We start from the raw sequence: 16,880 nt of genomic DNA on the forward strand, positions 1-16,880 counted from the left end.
AGGGTGCCACCAACGCCAGAGATCAGGTCACGCCCCTTCTCATAAAACGGGGGCCGCGGGACGGTGACAGTCTGCCACGGGCCGTTAGGACGAGGGCAGAGAGGCAATTTATCCTCATTTAGGACAACCTTGGTTGAAAGGCACCTGGATATCTCCTTTGTGTTTCGTCTCCATTCCCCCCTCAGAGCATACTTGAGCTCTCCTTCTGCTCTGCCTCCCCCCCACATTTCTGGACCCATCCCAGCTGAAGGGATTATTGGCCTTCAGAAGGAATATATCTCACAGGGACTCAAAAAACTACAGCTTGAGTAAATACATTGTACAGCTGCCACGTTGATGCTATCCACCTTCAGCTCGGATGCAATCAATCTTAGCGGTTCTGTAATAATCAGCGGAGAAAGAGCCCACTGTGTCTGGATTCTCTGCCTGTCTGGAGGTATTTACCGTGTCAGAGCAGCACCTCACAGGAAGAGGCGGGCAGAGACTCTGTGCTGCCACCGTGTGGTCAGACCTTTGGTATCATCACACAAAATAACCTCACAGAAGAAGTGCTGAGGTTGAGGTTTCCTTTTAGTTATTTTACTGGAATTATTTCCTTATTCTATTAGGATTATTTGGTTTCAAATACTTTTTTCAGGATAATGACTATGTTTTGAACCCTTATTGTTTTCTGTGCATTTTTATTTGGAGATCATTGTCAGCTTTAAATACATATACATACAGTATATATGTATATGTACTTTTACAAGGGCTTAAGGACGCTTTTTTAGTTTTAGTTTTATTTATTTTTTCGAGCGTGTAAAACTAAAGAAAATACAAATGAAACAAAAGGTGATACAGACATGATACATTACTATACAGATGAATGCAATAACAAAACGAAACATGTAATTAATAATTGAATAATCTGTAGTATCATTGTCTGATATCAATAAACAACAAAGCTTTAGCTAATTACACATCTGTTTTTTTTTCATCTTAATACATATACAAACAGTATATATGTATATGTACTTTTACAAGGGCTTAAGGACGCTTACATTCAAATATATATATATATATATATATACAGTATAAGTACATATACATGTATATTTCAGCATGTTTTGAAAAGTAAAGAACGTATTTATAACATATATTCTGTTTAATTAAATATATAATTATGGAAGAACACACAAACAAAAACACGTATAGAGAACATTAACAAAACATGATAAACATAGGTTGTTTGTAATGTATTTTAACATGTTTTAAATCATTGTGTATCTATACATACTGTTAATCTGAATCTGTTTAGTGACGAAAGCTGACAAATAAATGAATTGGGAGAAAAAGATTACACTATTTCTCTCTGAAATGTAGAAGTATAAAGCAGAGTAAGCTTCAAATAGACACTAAAGAAACTTTAAAAAGAAGAAAACCCATTGAATACATCATTATATGAACTCATTTTGAAAAGACACAAAGATATCATCTCAAACAACAACTCAGGGAAACAGTTTCCAATTTGAGGTTTTATTATTTGGAAAATTAAGTCTCAAAAAGTCAAGATACAATTGAATAACAAGGGCACACAAATTCAAAGTGAGGTTTAATATATGGCATAATAATGCTTAAGATCTGTCAAAGAGTTTGCTCACACCAGCGATGACTCCAAATCAGCAGCAGCAAATCCATATCGGCCAAAATGACAGGTTCAAGTAAGACAAGTAAATACAGTTTGTGTTAGTCCTTAAGTTAAAAGCAATTCAAAAAGAGAAAACACGCCTTTAAAAGAGAGAGTTAATAAGCAGTGATTTATCAACAGGAAATGTTAAACATCGAGCAAGGCAGTAAAATGATATCATTAAAACTACAATATAACCTCAGCCTAATGTGCATCGTTAAACTTAAATTAAATTAACATCCTGAACACATTTAAAGGTGGGGTAGGTAAGTTTGAGAAACCGGCTCGAGATACACTTTTTGTTATATTGCATGGAATGCTCTTAACATCCCGATAGCAATGAATATCTTAAGTGCTTTGACAAAGAATCCATAAAAATATCATCTGTGGAAGCCGTAGTACTGTAAAAAGCACGACCAATCATTTTAGCCGGCCCGGATAAATAATAACAACTGGATGGCCTACCTGCCTGTCAGCCTTCCATCTGTGCACAAACTTATCTCGTGCCCTCATTGGTCATGTGCGCGTTCGTGTGTGTTGGAGGAGGGGCTCTGTAAGGAAGTGGCAGATTTTTTCCAGCTGTGTATTTTCAAATTCTAGCGCACTCGAGCTGGTTTCTCCAAAATTACCTACCCTACCTTTAACACGTTTTTTTATACAAAGCATTTAACACTGATGAACGAAAGAAGAGCTGAAAACAGAACCATTCCATTAAAGAATAATTCAAAAATATTTATATATAAAAAAAGGAAAATAATTGCAACCAATAGCACACGTTCACAATTAACACTAAAATTGGGTTTTGGCCGAATTAACCCAGTTTTTCAAAGCAAAAACCACGTTTTTTTTTTACATTTGTCGCGTTTTCTTCCAGTTACACAGGAGGTAAAGGTACGTACCAGAATCTATGCTAAGCTACATCACGGTGTGACACAAAGTAACATAGTAAATACAGAAAAGGTGGATTATTGTGGCCTTTTAAAGACCTCAACTATGCAGGCAAGCTACATGTCAAATCCATCCAGAATGATTTCTAAAAGTTTATGTACAACATCAAGGCTGCAGTCCGTTGGCATCTCAACATCTCCGACTCGTGACAGTTAGTTGGCTCAGATACAGTTCATAAATATTCTTTGAACCCGAAGGACTATCAACTACATAACATCTAATCTTGCTTCCTAATCCTGTTAAATCCTGGCATTATGTGGCAAAAAAAGAACATTTACATACAATTCAAAAACTAATTTACACCACATGTCCAGTATTTTCCCTCTTTTCCCTGTTTGAGAACACACACTGGACATGTTTACAGCTCTACACATCACCCACAGCACTGACCAATACCGATATCTATGTGGTGGAACTACATCAGAGACAAGAGGGACCAATTCAAGGTGCATACAGGTTATTTTGTTGGTCATTTGGTAGGTGTGGGTGGGATTAAAAATCAACCGAGAGGCTGTGTGCAGGCGAAGGAAACATGCAGAGATGTCTATTCCCTTGTTACATAGTTGGAAATCTGGTACTCAAATCAAGGCTGGGTCATGATGCCAACAAGTCACACTCCTTGGCATAACAAGTTATCCTTTCATACACAAGTATCCAGGTGTTCCAGGTCGTCCTTGTGGTTTCTCAGTCTCAGGTGGAGGTGTGTGTGCGTGTGCGTATTTCTCAGTGTACGTCAGGTGCTGCGTGCGCTCGTCCATTCTGTGTATTGTGGTGGTTTTGTTTTGTAAGCCGGTGTTTCTGTCTCTAGGTGTGCATGATTCTATGTGTACCAGTGTGTATGAAACCTACAGCGCTGTGTAGAGGGGGGGCCGACTATAGGAAAGCACTTGGGTTAGCTCGTGGATCTTTCTGGTTCCTGTAGCGCACGGCGAGCCACACTCCCAGGATCTGTTCAACACAGAAAGGGGAAATAAATAAAAGGCACGTTCACACAGGAAAAGAGAACTAAATGTGTCAGCACGTCATCTCAAAATTAGCTTGGTGATGTCGAGCTGGATGTTAAACTACTGTAGCTGGGAAACAGCCAACACATCAATACTGCCTCTACGAACTTATCCTGTTTGATATGAAATGTAATCATCATATTCCACATCGACGTGGAAAAGACCCCGAGGAAAGCAACCAAAGATAGATTCCTCTCAAAATGTTGTGTGTATAGATTATAAAATATAATAAAACAAAGAGAATGACAACAATGATAATGGAAACATATGAAGTGCAATATTGAAATCTACAATTTCAGTGAAAAACATTAAACTTATACCTCAATCTCTTTTACGCCGGAGCCTCACAGCCCACTTGAGGAGCGCACATGCTTAAAATTATCTCGGTGTGATTGTGAACTGGTCATAGCCGGTGTGAGAAACGCAATTCGGCGGCGTACCGTCACAGCTACAGATTCATGGTGTCGGCTTATGTGCCGTGTGCAGGTCACGGCAAAAAGGTTCTTTGATGTTGAACAACAACACCATCTCAATGTTTATATTTAGAGAATGTCACATACATAATAGGAAGTACAAATGTATTTTAAAGGTCCCATGTCATGCTCTTCCGGTTATTACCCGTCCCCTTGTGTGTTATGAAGGTTTTTCTGCATGTAAACGGTCTGCAGAGTCAAAAACCCTCAAAGTACACCCTGTAGTGAGTAAAACTCTAACACAGAAAAGACCTGTCTATGCTGCCCCAGAACGCCTCGTTGGAGATTTCTCATTTTCCATTTGTTTCTTCCGGGAACCAAAATGGACCAATCCGCAGAGCTCCTCACACACCAGGATCCCTTGGCGTCACTATCAAACGCAGTGGGGGGACATTTAGCGTACATTTTCAACTATCAGGGAGTCCCATTGACTTGCATAGAGCTCCCTGGTTGGTAATAGACGAGTTGGGATCGTGGAGAAATGCTCTCCGCAGACCCATTCTCACAGCGTTTATAAACCTTTTTCTTACTCAATATCAAGCCACACTTCGGCTGTGAGTGTTTGTGTATGCTCAGGATGAGTTTCGCGCTGTCTCGCTTATCTGGAAACCACACCAGTAAGCCAGCTCACTGAGCAGCGAGCCTCGCAACGTCCCGACCAATCAGAGCACACTGGGCTCACAGGGAGGGGGGGGGGGCAGGAGCTCCAACAAGCCGTTTAGGACAGAGAGTGAATACACATACTATACAGAAATGCTGTATGAGAAACCAATGTGAGTTTGGGAAATTGCACAATATAAATCTATTTTAGTATACCTCAACAATGGAATTATGATCAGTAGAAATGGCCATGTCATGGGACCTTTAAACACAAACTTCCCGTTTCAGTTTCAAAAAAATATATTAGCAAGACACTGTTGAAAATGCAGTGACTTAAACACCTCCATAAATGAATGGAGTAGCTGCTGTTGCCTATAGTTTTGTTTATTTAAGCCAGCACACAATTCCTAAGTATTTGCATTATGATAGTAAATATGTAGGTAGTTATGGACGCTTGTATTTATTTGTGTATATTTTGTCAAATATATCTTGTAACTGCAGGTTTTAAAAAGGCTATAAGGGTATTATTATGATTATCATAATCCCTCTGGCTTTTGCTCTCAGCATTATACATGATTTCATTCAGTCACTTAACTCTTTTTCACTCAAAGGGATATTCATAGTTTACTTCACTGTCTCACAACTGTACGCAAACAGTTTATATTCCGTCTGAATGGAGGATATAACATCCATTCAGAGGGAGTATAAGTGGGTGATAAGCTACTAGGGCTGTAGTGAAGCTTTGAAGCTTCATTCATAACGCTGACATTCAAATGCCAAATCATCATTTGAATGATGCGCAGCTTTTTTTTCTGCCTGTCTATTTATTCTGTTTAAACCTCGTTTTCTGCTCCGCTGCAAATTAAGCTTAGGCTACATGTACAAAACATGTGGGGGTGCCATGCAAGAATTGTTAATCGTTGTTAAGTCAAACAGTTAAGAAAAAAACAACAAATGTAATGCGTTCAGACTGTTTGCTCTCCTGCCTGCAGTTTACAGGGCAGCAGCAACACAGCACCATGAATTACATTTATATCACCACAGATATATAAAATATGCTATTGGTCACAGTTCAAAATGTCGGTGTTAAAGTTCACCAAAGTTAGACTGAACCCAAAATATTTGCACATATTTATTTTGCCCTCGCAAGCAAATGTCCACTGATTGAAACGATGGATGAATTGATGTTGCCATTTTTAATAATAATCTAAACTGACAACCTTCAGATTCCGGGATTATTTGCTCTCTGAGAAAACACCAATATGAACTTGATGGATAATCTTTATTATATGAGCAGATGTAGGTTTGTAGAACGGACACTCACCTCTGTGAAGCTGAAGAAGAGCCCGACACCCCCGAGGATCTTCAGAGCCTCGGTTGCATGATTCAGCATTTTATCCCCGCAGGTGAAACAGCTAGTGTTCCTTTTGCATAACTGGAACAAAGACACAGAAAAGAGGCCTTTAGTCTTCAGCTAGTTTTATCAGCCGAGGCAGCATTCTCTACCAAAATCTATTCTGAGAACTTCAGAAAGTTGACTGCTTTTAACTTACCCTTGGGGTATATTGTGTAACAGGATTTATACAGTGAGACTGCAGCAGTTATCTCTGATGCAGTAACATTTGTATTTAAAGAACCCCTTATATAATGTCTGAGATACGGAATGTTCATTTTGTTTCATTACACAGAAACCTAACTCCGCGGTTGCACCGTTTAAGCCATTTGTCTTGATGATGATGTGAACATGTTGACATGTTGGACTCACAGCGGGGCAGTTCAGCAGGTCCTGTTCAAACTGAAAGTGGGTGGAGGTGTAGTTGAGCAGCCCGCAGCAGTTCAGTTGGCCCTCCAGGTCCGTCTTCGTCTTGTTTTCCAACATTCCCCAAGTGGAATTCAGAAGTGTCTCCTGCAAATAAGACAACAGTTAAATCCAGTTTCCTGCAGTCTCAAAACAATTGGTTGTAGTCTCAAAACTATTTAATTATGCAGACATAAAGAGAGTTATCTCACCTGCTGCCCACGGTTCATTGCCAAGCAGGAACAGGAAACTCCAAATTGGAACAGGAAAACGATGAAAAGAATCACCATGTACTGAGGAGCAAAGTTAAGGAAAGTGCAAAAACATGGAAAATGCAACTACATCTCCAAATCAGTGACATTTAACTGCATCTGACCCCGAATAAGGATACAAAGAAGAGCAGGACTTGGTGGTGGTGTATCGCTCCGATGAGTCCAACGATAGCGATGAGCAGCAGGAACACGCCCACTGCGATGACCCCTCCTATGATGTGGATGCTCGACACCAAGCCGAACCCCTTCCCCCATGCTGCCACCCCGATCAGCAGCAGCCCCACCAGCTGAGGAGGAGAGGAAGTTAACCAGAGTCAGCAGCGGGCATTTAGTGGGACTGAGCTCATCATGAAGTCACGGTCACCGCTACCACAAACAACAGTCATCTTTTAAATACAAGTTACTTATGTTTTTAGGTCTTTAAGAGCTCTATGAGGATTCAAATACGAGTGCAAGCCTACTAAATCATGCTAAATAATGCAAATGAAGCACAGCGCAGTCACAGAAAAAGAAAAAAGATGACTCAAAGTTGAAATGCTAATAGCTCTTCACATGCCTCTGGCTCATGAGACTGCTGGTATCTGGGGAATTTCCAATGATCTAAAAACACTGAAATCATTGTTACATTTTTATTTATTTAATTGATGAAGACTTTTCTTTTTGCCGCTGCTTTTAATTGAACTATTTATATCTTAAACTGCACTGTAAACTTGTATTCATGTATGTTGTCTTTTAATGTTTATTTTATTATCTTTGCTTTTTAATGACTGTTTTTAAATGCCATTTTCTTAATGTCTTTCATGTTTGTAAAGCACTTTGAATTGCCTTGTGTTGAAAGGTGCTATATAAATAAAGTTGCCTTGACTTGCCTTGATGACTATAAAAAAGAATGTTTTGCTTATATTCTGTAATATACAAAGAAATATAACTTTACAATTCATTTTTGATTGGTTGTTGTCTAATCACAAAAGGTTCAACTTTCTCATAAAGAGGCTGTATGTCCTTCTTGCCTTTATACGTCTTCCTTCACTGCCGTCACTGCTCCGGTTCTACTCAGCAGCATCACACTCGTGACAGTGAGTGACTCATCTGCCAACATGATTTCTGGCATGTGCACATGCTCCAAAGTTTTGTGACAGGGTGGGGGGTGTCTGAAGAATTCCCTTCAGCAGTGAGGCAACAGTGAGGCTAACACTGTGTCACAACCAAAAGCAAACAACGCAATGCTACCTTTACCCCCAAGGTGCATACCTGGCAGGCTTAGAAAGGGTTACGACAGCAGGTGAACGTGAGACACAATTAAGACGATTTTAACACTATCAAGACGTTTTTGACTCAACTTGAAACCAAGTGGTTTTATGATCTCTAAAAATATTAGGAATGCATCTCATGATGATAAAGATATTGGAGTTGCCAAAACCTTTAACCATTATACTACAATATTAGGGCTTATTAATCTATTATTATTCTGACAGTTATATTCTCAACTACATGTACGTTATACTATATGTTCCTTTTGTAGGTTCAAAATACCAACGAATGACATACTTATATAAAATAAAGGCAAATAAATGCCTAAAAATCCTCTCTTTTAAGAAGTTAGATCTATTAATTATATTGTATAAATAGGATTTAAACAATTGTATTTTTTTTTAACTAATTTCGTACATTTGTTTTTTGGCACCTTAATAATAATCTAATTGTTTCATTGGCACTCTTTCCAGCAGATACATTTCCCTCTGATATTTAAAGTTCTTATCTTAATGGGCTAATCTATTCACCTCAATATAAATAGGAATTACAGATAAAAAAGACAGGTCAGTTAAACATTAATGCTCTGTTGCCCACTGAAACCCATTGACCAACAATACTTAACAAATGGCAGACTGAACAATTCAGTAACGTAACAGTGAGTGACACAGTGAGAGACTAAAACAAAATACACAGCTGTCAATATGCCACAATGCAACAGCCCAGCAAAAACAACATAGTTTTGGTTATGGAAATCATTTCTTATATCCTCACATCAGTGCCTTGAAAAAGCTGTCAAGCACACTGACATGGCAGAGAGGTGAAACATATAGCCTGGTTTCAAAATGTAGGAATTATCAGGTGCAAAAGAAACTGTTTGCACAATTATGTTGTTATCTTGATCCATTATGTACAGGGGACCTCATTATTTAAAATGACCAAATTGAAGATTGTTTGTTAGCTGTAGGTCCCATATGTTACCAAAACATACTTGTTTCTTAACTAAATGTTAAGGTTAAACTATTCTAAAACGTTATAGTGACATATTTAGATGATTATCTGATATATTAATTTTCGTATCATCCCATGCCTTTGACAGCTGGTTAATTTTAAGTTGACATTTTTAAGGCCATCAACCTAATTTCACCTCATTTAAATATAAGGAAGAGCAGAGTTACAAAATAACATAATACACACCATTAACCAAAGCCTAAATATCCATTGTTATTAAGTACAGTCTCTCAGTTTAACCATCAGTTCAGGGTGAGTTGTTAGCTGTGATGAAATCAACATGTTGACTATCACAACTCACATGACTGACACACAAACAAACTCTGAACCGATACAATCTAGCTGTGACAGGCTCGGGTGGCTAATGAAAAGAGGCGATGTGGGAGATAAACCATTCAAGAATCTCAATTTCACATTTAATGTGTTAAGGGGTCAGCCGGCCTCCCAGCTAACGGTAGCTTCGTACACATAATGGTGATAGCTTACAGGCTAGCTAAAATAACTACATGTCTATCTAAATAGCTACCGTACACTAGAAATTACTAACGTTTTAAAATATACACCGAAGAGAAAATACTTCGTACCTTTAATCGGCTGCAAAATAAAAGCATAACATATTTAATAAAAATGTAAAATCAGTCATCTTTCTGTCGTAGCTAACGTTGCTCGCTAGTTGTCGTTTATTCAGAAGCTAGTAAGGCTAAGCTAACGGTTCTAGCTAAAAGTTAGCATGATGATCCATTTTGTACACTCACCATGTACACCACATTCAGGGAACAAAGCGCATTTTTGGAACAGGTGAAGCCGCCACAGACCATATTCGAAAAACCTCTATGGGCTAATTAATAAATAAAGATGAATATAATAAAATAAAAGGTCTCTCCGGAGCTCTAAACGTCTGGACTCAAATGTTTTTGGTCAGCGGAGAGGGCGTCTCTGATGACGTAAACACCGCATCTGACGTAGGGGGTAAAAAACCATACGTCATCGTTTTAGGGTAAAAAACAAATCTGGAAAAATCTGTTATGATAAAGAAAATAATTTCTTAATATTTATACTATATGTTAAATTCTACCTATCCAATATTTTCAGCCTGTTCTGAAGTGCTTTGGATTAAAATTCTTCAAATGTTTATTTATGATACAGCTGTGAAAACTAGGCTATAGTCTACATTGTCTGTAACTTAAATTAGTTGAATATTTATTTTCAGTGTTTAGCATACATATAACCAAACACTGCGTTTGGAATCATCATGTGTTGAGATTTTTTAATATGGAAAGTTAAGCTGTTATTAAAAACATGTAAAAATAAAACAATAAAATAACATTAACACATTTAAAAGGGTTTAAAGGACTGGAGATGGGTGTGTGTGTGTGTGAGCACGTTGAGTTTTATAAGAACTCTGTGGCGATGACAGGACACTTGTTACACAATGATTACACAATGAGGCCTGGCAACACATCAGGGAGACATCTGTTCTACAGCATGACCCAAAAAAAAACAGGGAAATGTTGAGCTCTGTTTTATATTAAAAGTCATGTATTTCCTCATAAATTTGATTTCTAACCAATTCCGCAAATAGCACGGTTCAGAAAGTTAATCTCTAATATCCTGTTGCTGTGGAGCATCGAGCTGCTCATATTGAATTACAAACCAGAGCATAAACATTCGCATCTGACTCACTGCCAACTTAGTTTTGTCAACAAAAAAAATCAGATTATGAATATGATTGCTAAAATGTGTGTGAATAGATAACATGATTGCAAACAAGCAACATGTATAACTTTGGTTGAAATAGACTTGTGGTTTGAAAAGGGAAAAGTATTCGAATATTCTCACATGCTTAATCATCTTGTTTCACATGTTAAAAGGCTCTGCAGAATTATGACAGCACATCCTGATACCTAATGTGTGGCGTAATGTTAGGCCAACACATCCTTTAACAGGAGCTTCCATAGAAATACTCACTAAGCTGATAACTGTACATATATTATCAGAATCAGAAGTCCAACAGCGGGGAAATGTTACAACTGCAAAGGGGACAGCATTGAAAGGCAACATTAAAATAAGTAGATAAACATAATACAAAAAAGGGCAAGCAAACATGTAATACTATCAAGTTAGTACACAACCTCTGACAGCAGTGAATATTTCACAGCTACATGTGTCTTATAACCAAGATTCAACATGTTAACTGTTATCAAAGTTTCAGAATGAATGTGTTTTTACATTATTGTTTCTTTATTGTTGTGTGAGACAAACGGCAGCTAGCGTCATCTTTTCACTTGTGTGGCCGCAGCATTCAGAGCTGCCGTGTATAGTGAAAATATGGTTTGAAATAAGGAAGTGAATTCAGTTCAGTTTGAACCTGAGGAGGAAACTGAGACACTTTGTCGTTCGCTGACTTTGTGGTCTGTGAGAACGAGAGACACCCTGAGGCGCAGCAGCTTCTTTTACTGCGTCCTTCAAAGTTTGCGTTCGTCTTGTGAGAACAAGAGCAGCCGGGAGTTCAAATGGGCTGAAGCGATGCTCTTTAAGCTTCAGTTTAAAAAAGAGATCCATGTGTCAGGATGAACAGCAGCAAGTCAGTCAACTCCACTGCAATAAGAGCAGAGATCAAGAGGCATGAGTCTCTCCAGAGTGCAATCAACAGACTCTCCAAGCAGTTTGAAAGAGTGGAAAATCCACAGCTGCGCTCAGGTCTTAAAGTGTTCCTGCACAGCATTCAAGGTAAGCTCATGTTCGTTGTTTTTAGGGAAGAAAGCTACACATTACCTGTATGCTAAAGTTTGTATCGACAGGTGCATGATCTAACTCTCAGGGTGTTCACTTTAATAGATTTCTTGTCATCATTAACAGGAAAGATCTTTTAGTTCACAGTGATTTTTGCTCGTCATCCACATTATATTTGGTGTGCGGAGTAACATGATAGGGTAGGTGATAGATATCGCCTCTGTGCTTCCTGTGTCAGACAGTGTGTCTCATTCGGGGAAGTTGACGCTCATTTTCATTCTCATTTCACTCTGGGGACAAAAATTCACCTCCTGTCGTCCGGCCGTTTATTTATTATCTGTCAGCCTCTGGACACGAGGCGACCAATGGCAACATCCCTCAGCAGCCATCGCCATGGCAGCAGGATGAAACCTGCTGTGCGGCCTACTTCCTGTCTGCCATTCTGCAACTGCCCTCAAAGCCACTTCCTTTCAGACAAACAGAGGCCTTGTGTGAGAAGCTGATCAGTTTTACATCATTTCCCCTTAATCTGTACTTCCCACCTTTTCTTGTTAATGTGACACAATGTGCTACTGTCGAGTTCTCTCTGCTCACATGCAACATTTTACTGTAAAAGATGCACAGTAGGATCCTTTGATTAAGAAAAAGCTGCAACCACAAAGTAAGAGCATGTTGTTATAAGTTAAAAAAAGTCATGCATTTAAAAAAAATCACAAGCAAAATGTACTTAAAATATAAAACGAAAAGTACTTTTAGTATTTTAAAACTAAGCTCATTTACTCGAGTACTGAACAATGTTAATGTACTTGTACTTTACTTGAGTATTTCCATTACCGTTATACTTTCACTTACTTAGAAATATTGCAGTCATTGCTCAATAACAGTTATCTGAGGGTTGAAGTAACATTTCAGATTAAGATTTTACGTAGAAATCTAAATAATAACATAACAAAATGTATACTTACATGTTAAAAAATAGTTATTGTTGTACTCTGCGTTTAAGGATACTGTTGATACTGTTTTTCCATTACCTAAGCAGAATTGTAAATGCAATATTTTGTACTTGTGGTGGAATATTTCTATACTGAGACTACCTTTACAAAAGATCTCATACTTCATCCACCGGATGAATCACAGTGAAACCAAACCTGAGCGTAGCAAATCATACACATAACTGGAAACACCAGTGCAGTTTTGTGGGGCCTTTAACCTATCATAATGCATCAATAGTGCTGTCACAACTTTATATTTTCATTAAAAATAATATATTATAAAGTCATTATAGTGATGTCGTAATGAAAACGTTATGCTTCCTGTCAAATCCATCTAACGTTATTGTGCGTTTTTAACCTTTTTTGGCAAATGAATTACATTCAAAATTATGATCGTGGAGTGAGTCTATAACAATAACTTTCATATCTAATGGATTTTAACATAGCATTATTATATTAACATAATTATATCACAGTTACGTCAATACCCGTATATCGCGACACGTATGCATCATATTCACCAAATCATGTTTGTCTGTAAAGGAAAATCAATGATAGATAAAGTATTTCCCTTTTGTAATGTATAGTTGATGTTTAAAGCTGTAGAAATAAAGTAAAGCACACATACCTTGGGATTGTACCTGACTGCTTTACACTGTGGTCAGATTGGGTGGAATATAATAGCCAGTTTACGTTTGGATTTCATCCGTCCATTCATTAGCTGTTTGTGTGTGAAATGAGGGTCAATCAGCCCCCGGGTGGATTTTGGTATAGCTTTGAGGTCTTTTTAGGATCTGGCAGACCTTTACACGCTCCCAAAAGCACATCCTCTCTGTGTTAAAATATTCAGCTGAATATTTTTTTTGTATAATTAGGCTGCTGGAGAGAGGATCAAAGTCAGTGTATCCTCCACGGGGGCCTGGATCTGTGAATGTAGGGTTCACTGGGGCTAAGAAGAGATCCACCTCTCTTTTTCTGTTTTTTGGACTTAATAAGCGTGGGGGATGTGGTCGACTGACTGTGTGCCAAAGTAAAGGAAGGGGATGGAGATGGAGATGGAGAAAAGGGTTGAGGTGGAGCTAAATGAAGACATTTGAATGTGAATCTGACTGGTGGTGTTCACTGCAGCATGGCGGCAGAGCGAGGGGGGAAAGATAGAAAGGACAGCTCCCAGTGAAGGAGAAATGAAAAACCACCCAGCATGACCACTGCCCTTGGCCAGCGTCCATCTGACAGCACACGCTCATAGGTGTGTGTGTGTGTGTGTGTGTGTGTGTGTGTGTGTGCGTGTGTGTGTGTGTGTATGTGTGTGTGTGTGTGTGTGTGCTTAGCCTGTATGCATGCATGCATGTGAGTCTCTTCACTTTTCTAAAAAGTGTCTGACTGAAGACAACCTGATTTTCTGCGTTTCATACAGTATGGGTGTCTATTTCACAATAATTAGATTCACTGTGCAGCAGTGCAAACTGCAGCAGCCCGACGTGCACTTTAACTCACCCAGTCCTCACGCTTCATGTTTAAATTGGATTTTTACACATGTATTACGTCACGCCGCCTGTTAGGATGTATACCTGTCTGAGGTTTTTAATCGTGACTCTATTTCAGTGGTGGAGGGTGCTGTCCTCTCTCAGGTCGTGTGTTTTCCCCTTGAGCCAAAGGCAGTGTGTTGTCAGGGGTCTTTTGTATTCAGAGGGAGTAGTTATTGCCCTCTCACTGACTGTGAAGGGAGGGGGGGAGGGCGGGCGGGCCGAGCAGGTGGACAGTCAGATCGTGTATTACGGAGGGAGGCTGGCGCACTGTGGGGAAATGCATCCTCTGATTTCACATCAAGGATTTGTTTTTGTATCAGATAGTGATTAACATGAAATTACACCCGGCAGTAATGAGAGATGGATGTGTGTAATCATGTTTGCTGCAGTGATTCTGTTGTTGCATGCAGTATAATTGCAGCAGTTTTTCTTACTTCATAAATTCCTAACTCTTTGTTGAGAATGAGTCGAATATAAATGTGTTTATTGGAACTATTTCGATAATGTAGTCATTGTTTAAGTACATTTTCGAGTAAAAAGGCCAAATATATTATGGTTTCAGCTTCTTAAAATGTGAGAATTTGTTGCTTTTTCTTGTCCTGTATTATAGAAACGTTGATTTCTAAATGTTAGTTGGACTACATGTGATATTCAATGACATCAATTTGGCCTCTTGTAAATTGTTAGGGACATTTTTCTGAACATTTCCTGATATGATATGGACAAAATGATTAATTGAGAAAATAATATTGGAAGATTATTGCATGATGGAAACATATTTGTTTTTTTTACAAAGTGCATATGCACAATGAGATTGTCAATGAGTTACTGCATCTAAATCAAAAGGACACACAGATGTGTTCACCTACTTTAAATCGACATTTATCCTATAAGCTAGGATTACATGGATGTCCTTTTTAATCACACAGAAATAGCAATATATCTGTTTAATATGGTTTTGCATTCTGTGGTCCAAGTATTGATGTCCAATATGCTCTGCTTCATGCTGCGAGCCCAGAGCTTACCTACTTCTGCTAATGAACACATGCCGTAGCAGGCAATAGACGACAGATCAATACACTCACAGGAGATCTCTTTCACTCACATGTACCACCCACCCACCCACACACACACACACACACACACACACACACACACACACACACAATGAAACATTCACAGAGAGTAACACCATTTTGATACAGAGATACTGGGAGCGATTGCGTTACAGGATGGAGGAGGAGGAGGAGGAGGAGGAAGAGATGATGATTGTGCCACCAGAGCCAGGAAGATTGCAACACCTTAGCAACAAACAAGCCAAACCTCCTACTGAGGAGGAGCCACACAGAGCCACACACACACACACACACACACACACACACACACACACACACACACACACACACACACACACACACACACGCAGACAGCTGAAGACAGATGGATAATCCTGATGAAACTGTTCTGGCAGCTGTATACATGAGAGAGGGAGCAGACACTTTGCAAACACACCCTGTTGTGTCCTTTTCCCTCCAAAAACATGCCTCCATCTTTCTTTCTTTTTTGTCCTTCCTTACCAACCCTGCCTGCTTTTCTCTCCACATTTCCTCCCGCGGTCCCCCCTCATTTAGCAGGTCTGTGCACTGCCGCTTTACCACCAGCCGTCACCCGCTGCCTCCCCCCTCCTCTCCGGCACGCAGGCAGGGAGAAAGATGGAGGGGAGGGGATGATGGGTGTGGGGATGGGAGGGATGAGCAATAAAGAGCCTGCACACTCAGAGAGGCAGCAGAGAGAAAATAAATGAGGGAGAAGCAGGATCCTTCTGCATTGTATGGATTGCTTATTGGAACAAGGAGGGGCATGTAGAGGGAGGGACATCGGAGACCGGGGGAGAGAAACGCAGAGTGTGAGCTGTGCATGTGTGCGGGTGTGTGTGTGATTAGACTCGTTGAACCTGTGCGTCGGTGTCTCTATCGGCTCCTCGGTGTTGTCATGCTCCACGCCTGATGCCGCGCGCAGGACGCAGGCTGCCCGGTACGCGCCCGGTGATGGCCGGACGCGCCCTGACTCGGTCCTCCTGCTTCTCCACATATCCTCCCGGGCTTCTGCTGGCTTCTCCTCCTGATCCACTTCAGCCCTCGTCAATGTCCTTCCCTGCCGCTGAGTGGATGCTGCTGTCATCACACATGTGTGGCTCGCAGTGAGAGCCCATGATCTGGACTGGATTGCTCTTGGGTGCCATGCTGCTTTAGGGTGACACTGATTAATTTTTAAAGACTTTACCTTTTTTACAGCTGCTGGTGATCATATTTTTTGATGGCGTATGATGCGGGGAAGTTGTTATTCTGAATTGAATCCAGAAGAGGATTGCCTGAGCAACATACAAGATGGGGGGTTCTGCACATGAAAATAAGGTCATGTAAATAATTATAATCTGGAATGAGTCACCATAATGAAGATTCATTTGCTTGAGTAGCTGCATACATATGCAGTGGATAGATTTTAATTGGGTGTTTTCTAGGAACAATAGAGCAGCTTGACAGTGTGCTGAAGGTTGTCAGTAATGGTGGATTTTCCTGAAATGAAATTTACAGTCAGAGAAA

At 39.7% G+C, this 16,880-nt stretch overlaps 1 protein-coding gene across 1 annotated transcript; it reads right to left on the reverse strand.

Annotated features, from left to right (window-relative positions):
- Positions 1 to 1,494: 1,494 nt before the first annotated feature.
- Positions 1,495 to 9,955, reverse strand: tspan31 (tetraspanin 31). The gene is made up of 6 exons (XM_034131833.1): positions 9,779 to 9,955; positions 6,881 to 7,048; positions 6,702 to 6,782; positions 6,457 to 6,597; positions 6,016 to 6,126; positions 1,495 to 3,562 (listed from the first exon to the last, which is right to left on the reverse strand). The coding sequence occupies exons 1-6, from the start codon at positions 9,839 to 9,841 to the stop codon at positions 3,488 to 3,490; spliced, it is 639 nt and encodes a 212-aa protein (XP_033987724.1). The 5' UTR covers positions 9,842 to 9,955; the 3' UTR covers positions 1,495 to 3,487.
- Positions 9,956 to 16,880: the final 6,925 nt, after the last annotated feature.

The sequence above is a fragment of the Trematomus bernacchii genome, unplaced genomic scaffold (genome assembly GCF_902827165.1).
Source record: "Trematomus bernacchii unplaced genomic scaffold, fTreBer1.1, whole genome shotgun sequence".
NCBI classification, from domain to species: Eukaryota; Metazoa; Chordata; class Actinopteri; order Perciformes; family Nototheniidae; genus Trematomus; species Trematomus bernacchii.

Excerpts from the sequence above, each read along its gene's own strand:
- tspan31 (XM_034131833.1), bottom strand. The coding sequence starts at position 9,841 with ATGGTCTGTGGCGGCTTCACCTGTTCCAAAAATGCGCTTTGTTCCCTG. Across the intron at positions 7,049-9,778 it reads CCCTGAATGTGGTGTACATG|CTGGTGGGGCTGCTGCTGAT; the intron begins GTGAGTGTACAA and ends TCTCCTCCTCAG. Across the intron at positions 6,127-6,456 it reads ACCTGCTGAACTGCCCCGCT|TTATGCAAAAGGAACACTAG; the intron begins GTGAGTCCAACA and ends TCTTTGTTCCAG.